This window comes from Polypterus senegalus, chromosome 3, assembly GCF_016835505.1.
Source record: "Polypterus senegalus isolate Bchr_013 chromosome 3, ASM1683550v1, whole genome shotgun sequence".
NCBI classification, from domain to species: Eukaryota; Metazoa; Chordata; class Cladistia; order Polypteriformes; family Polypteridae; genus Polypterus; species Polypterus senegalus.
The window spans coordinates 254,266,422-254,272,421 of NC_053156.1; the positions used below are offsets into that span (position 1 = coordinate 254,266,422).

Consider the following 6,000-nt stretch of genomic DNA (forward strand, 5'->3'; position numbering starts at 1 on the left):
CCACCCCTAATATATATATATGTGGATATATATGTGTATATATATATACTATATATATGTGTGCATATGTATATATATATGTGTGTGTGTGTATATATATATATATATATATATATATATATATATATATATATATATGACAGCAACACTCATGACAATGACAATGTCAATCATGTTACATTATTAAAATGTTTCCTTTTCTTTTTCATTACTTCTTTAACACACTACTTCGCCGCTGCGAAGCGCGGGTATTTTGCTAGTAAAGGATAAAGTACAAAGTACAGATATGCTAAAAATAAACAACAGTCTAGGCATAAATTTTGTTCTGTCTGTCATTAAGGGTGGCGCACTGGTTAGCCATTACTCCAACTCTAGATTCAATTTATTCCAGATATGTGGCACTGTTAGCCCCCACATTCAGAGCCTCAGGTGTGAGGGTAGCCCATCTTTGTCACCACAATGAAACTCCTTCCAGTGAACCACAGCATTCTTGTGTAAATGGGTGATGTCTCAAAGGTAGTTTCTGGGCTGTCTGGCCAAAAGGCACCCAGTTCTATAATTACTTTCTAATTGGAGACTTTACTGCCATCTAATGCCTGGAGGTTTATGACTGGCACCCTACCCTATGAGAAACAAGGTCCTATTTATCCTACCTTGGGAACATGTCCTATTGCAAGGAAGTATCTCTTTCTCTAATAAACCCTTTATAGCTTCACTCCTACTTGGGTAAGACACGGAGTTTAACTTGGACAGATGGCTTTTTTTCTCACAAGTAACAACTCATTCCCGCAACTGGTGCAATTGTCCAATGACTTTCTGGGACACCTCGTATCTTTACATAATAAAGCTTACTGCTCCCTGTCAGTGGCTTTCTTTCTGTACTGGCATGTCAACCCTGCCAAATGAAACCACTTACAGTTTGTCAGTCAGTCATTATCCAACCCGCTATATCCTAACACAGGGTCACGGGGTCTGCTGTAGCCAATCCCAGCCAGCACAGGGCACAAGGCAGGAACAAATCCCTGGGCAGGGCACCAGCCCACCGCAGACTTACAGTTTATGAGTCTTCCTAAATTACTTTCTTTAGTTTAGCAAAGCCAGAAAAATCTACGAAATCATGACAAATATGGAATAGATCCATTTTGCTAAGATGCAAAATCACTATTCAGTTTTCAACCAAACTAAGACTTTTTAACCCAAATTGTAGCATTAAATAAAAAACAATATTGTACCCACAAGAGAACTACTTTTGAGTATATAAGGCAATGCAGTCTGTAAACAATAAAATAAAAGAAAGTAGTGATGGCAAATAGTGACAGTAGTGAAGGCAAGGTGAAGGGACATTTTAAGTAGAATTACAAAAAAGTGTAATTCTTCAATCAACAAAATATTTGACAACCAGTCAACATGAAAATTATGAACAAATTACTAGACCATTTTGTGAAAAGCTTTGCAGTAACTGAATTCTGTTTAAAGCTTATCTGACCATACTTAATATTCAGAGATGGAAATTTAACAAACATGACATTAAATCTCAGGCATCAATCTTCTACAAATATAAGGTAAGGGACTCTTTGTCAAAACTAGAAAAAAGGTACAGGGAATTTAGGTCTGAAAGAAGAAAGAATATTGAACATGTTGGCATCATAAGACAAAACAGTCATAAGCATACAGTGGTTATAAAAAGCATTCTCTTCCCTCGAGCTTTTCCATGTTATTTCATTACACTCTGTAATTTAAATTTATTTAAAAAGGATTTTCTTGATCAATACAAAATACTATATAATGTTAAATTAAAAAACAAAATTCTACAAATTCTCCCACATGGCATCAAATTTGGTATAGTGGTTAAGGCTTTGGACTTCAAAATCTTAGGCTGTGGATTCAAATCCCACTGCTGTTTGACCATGAGCAAGTAACTAAACCTGCCCGTACTCCAACTTGAAAAACAAAAGAAATGTAACCAATTGTATTCCTCAAATGTTTTAAGTCAAATTGGATAAAGGCATTAGCCAAATAATAAATAAAAATAATTAATTACAAGCAATATGTACATATTCCTTGAGAATTATGTGGTAAGACCAACAGCTTTTGCAAAAATTTATTATCTTTCTTGCAACTTTACCTTGTCATAATATTTTATTTTCCACAAGAGCAAATTAAATCAAACTTTGTAGGTTTATGTAGTTACATAAAGTTTTAGTTCATCCGTAACCATTCAACTATGTTTAATTAGACAAAGTACTAGTGTAATACTACCATTGTTACATTAGATTAGTTTAGATATTATTCAGATTCAAAACCTATGAAAAATTCTCTAAATAAAAACAAGCTCATTTAAATCACCTATCCTGTTAATTGCATTACCTTGCTAGAACCAAATGCCAGTTAGTTTGCTTACTGATAAGCTGTGCAAGTTTAGGTGGCAATGAGGAGCTGGCAGGACTGAAAAAAGAAACAAAATTATTAAAATGGGAGGTGTTACATAGAATAAAATGACAATTTAATAAAAAATTACATAAAAATTGAAATAAAAGGATTTCAGAATGTCATGTAGTAAAAACAAATTTAAAGATAAAAACAGTAAAGTAGCCCTGTATACCTTACACTGGAAAACATTTAAAAATTAGGTACAATAAGTCATTTCTAATTAAGAGTCATATGATACCTTCTAAAAATACATATTTTAATATCTGTAATGTCTTTTACTGAAGAAGTCAATACTGATCAAATTGTTAGTGTAATATTTATTTGCTAACACTAGGCAATGCAAATTTCTTACACTGTGGGTAAGATAACATATGCAAGAAAAAGTACTGTTTCTAACATGCACTACGTATTGTCTAGAATAAACATAATGAGGAAAACAAATGAAAGGCACTACTGCTCAACCAAAAAAAATACAATGCAAACTTCTGAGTTTCCTAGAATGCTAAACTCCTTTACAAAATCAAAAATATGCAAAATGTGTGCAGGAGCATAATCGTAACTTTAGAATACAAAATGTGAAGGTTCATGAGATTATTTAAGTATCTATTTAGTTTTTCATTCCTAACAATTCAATGCATAAATGAAAATATTTACAAATGTATTATTCACTGACATTTCTTTTTCATTATTATGGGCACATACAGAATTGTATCTAACAATTGAATGCAAATATCATTATTAAGTTCACAGTTGATGCTACTCTTAGTTTTGACGGGCCATGTAGTGCTTTTGGGTTAACTATGGTTTTGAAGTTCAACAGAGTACCAGATAAATAAAATACATCAACATACCTGTACCAGAGAAAATGCAATATAAACTTTAATGGACCTACATTAAAGAAAAGGGACACATGAAGAAACTGTAATTCAGGTTTTGTTCTTCTTCTTATGAAGATTAAAAAGATTATTAATTTTAGTATTACTGTATTTTATCAAAGAAAATGGTGCATCTGCCCACTCAAGATGAACTGTAAGGCTTTTGCAGCATTTTATAAAAAAGCAATCTACAAAATATTCAGTTACTATAAATAACTCAAGCTATATAAGCCACTTTTGCAATACAAACCTATGTAAAATGTGACAAATCTATATGTTCACTTCAGAAATGCCAGTTAACAAAAATGATAAATGTCACTGCTATAGTTTGTATTAACAATATGATGGTTCAAGTGCCATTCAGAAAATAGGAAACATTTCTAGAAAAAGAATGCAGTAAAGGGGCTTCTGCTTACTAACCTGTGAATGCTTTTGTAATTATTGATGAACTTTTCTCTCTGTGTCCCTTTAACTGCAAGAAAAAATATGAAATAAAACTTAGATCATGATAATAAACTTTTGCCTCCGATTCACTAACTTAGAAATCAGGTTACTTGTGTACTAAACGGATGGCACCCAAGTATTTCTATAATATTCCAATTTCTGTAAATTTCTCTCTATTTTTTTATCCCAATAAATATGTTATGAATTTGTCAAAATACTTCTCTTTTCCTTTGTCATGCTGTCCATTTAGTACACAAGTACCGAAATCTGCAATGCCAAACATTCACATATATAGCAATGTTTTGATATTGTGATTAATAGTGTCAAAGGTTGCAGGTTCAAAACTTGTTGTTAACTCATCTCATGACCGTTAGCAAGTTACTTTATCTTATCACTTTCAAATATACAACTATCCACTTCTTTAAAAACTAAAGCAAGCAAAAGATTTAGTTTCTACAGTAAGGTACTGATCCCAGAAGCTAAGGACCAATAGCTCCTTTACACCTGCTGAAAGTTCCTGTTTCTCTGTGAGAAAACAGAAACAGTCCTGAAAATAAATATCAGGCAACAAGAAAGTAAAAAAAAGACTCTTAACCCACTAACCATGACAAAACCTGAATGCTAAAAAACTAAATAAATTAACATTTATGAAGGACTTAGAATTGAATTTTACATCAGACTTGTATTAAGATCAGCTCTAAAACACAATAACCGAACTCTTTAAATTATTACATACATATTAATTTCAAAATGACAATGAATACCAAAATGTCCATAATAGATTTTTTATTAGGCTTACTATTATCAGGTAATTGACTAATAAACAAAGAAGGCAAGCAGATCCCCTACCACCCTTTGTACTGAATTTATAATAACCACAAGCAAAAATGATTAATTCATAGTAATGTGAATTCCCGTGGAGAAAAATTCTACTGTATCTAAATTGTAATGTTATTTACTTTGAAGTTACTCACTTATTTAAGTCTGAAGATTTTAGAATTAGGTTGGGCCAGGAAACTGACTGTCAGATATGATTTGCTCTTTTTTGACGTAAGTTTCGCATACATTGCTAGAGCGTGAAGCAATGTCACTCACAAAAATAAAAAAATCAATGCCCAAGCTGCAGCTTACTGAAGAAATATGCCCAAGTCTCATATAGTAGGTTACAGATACAATTCTAATATAACCCATATCCTTTGCAGTGTAACAGATAGTTTGTTTTGGAGGGGACAACCCTCCGAGCATTCGCCTACATCCCATACTGATAAGCATGTTATCTGAACCTGAACTGTGCTGAGCACGAGCGACAACGTAATACACGTTTGTACCCACGGTCCACATCATAGCTTTTACAAGGTACACTACTGCACATTCTCTCTGTTATGAATGCTTTCAAAAACTTACAAAACTGTGTTCTTTGCTCAAAGTATACATCTTACTCTAGCAAGTTTCATATTTGCTACGTGGCTTTCCTCTTCAGCCTTCACCTGCCAAACAACCGGTCAGATCGACAGAAATTCAATGATTTCTGAAAGTAATGATTTGGGAAAGGGGGAATCAAAACTCCTTATTGGTTAACTACCGACCTGAGTTTCAGTCTCAGCGGGCCATTCTGTGTTTATGAGTAAATCATAGAGGATATTCTCCTCTTCAAGTTCTGTACTGTTATTCCCTGCCATTTCTCCAGCACAAGCTATACAAACTAAACTACGGCAAGTAAAAAGGCTCAATTTACTCCTAGAGAACAAAATCCGCAGAGCGTTTGGGAGACCGGGGCGTTGCCATATGACAAATGAATGGAGGACGTGATCAAAGCTGCGGGAGCCTAATACAGTCGGCTCATGAAGACTCATCGTTTATCGTTAGCTCTCACAATGATTGCATTTTACTTACATGTCAAATATCAGCAAGAATTTATCCAAAGCAGTCAAAAAGGAAAATTATATATTATAGCTAGATATACAGGTGTAGATATAGCTATTTACTTTGAAAAGGTCTTAGACAACTTTAGACCCCTTTGTTTTAGAAGTTTATTTTTCAGTCATCTGCGTTAGTGCGTTGGTAAGATCAAATTTAAAATATACAAACGCTGATTGTGTAAAACATGACGTTTTACAAAGTTTTTTAATTTAAAAAACAAAATAATATAATAAGCAACAGACCACTCTTCAGATTAAAATAATAATAATAAATTAAAAAAAAAACTTATACTGTATATATACCACAGCAGGATTAGGCAGGTATGATATTT

At 33.2% G+C, this 6,000-nt stretch overlaps 1 protein-coding gene across 1 annotated transcript in view; it reads right to left on the reverse strand.

Annotated features, from left to right (window-relative positions):
- nbas (NBAS subunit of NRZ tethering complex) overlaps nucleotides 1–5,451 on the reverse strand; it is a 418,366-nt gene extending 412,915 nt beyond the window's left edge. The window contains exons 1-4 of the mRNA XM_039748931.1: nucleotides 5,336–5,451; nucleotides 3,726–3,777; nucleotides 3,282–3,318; nucleotides 2,368–2,445 (exon numbers count right to left, since the gene is read on the reverse strand). Of these exons, the coding sequence (XP_039604865.1) occupies nucleotides 2,368–2,445; nucleotides 3,282–3,318; nucleotides 3,726–3,777; nucleotides 5,336–5,428 (260 nt within the window). The 5' untranslated portion in view covers nucleotides 5,429–5,451. The remainder of the gene's footprint in view (nucleotides 1–2,367; nucleotides 2,446–3,281; nucleotides 3,319–3,725; nucleotides 3,778–5,335) is intronic.
- Nucleotides 5,452–6,000: the final 549 nt, after the last annotated feature.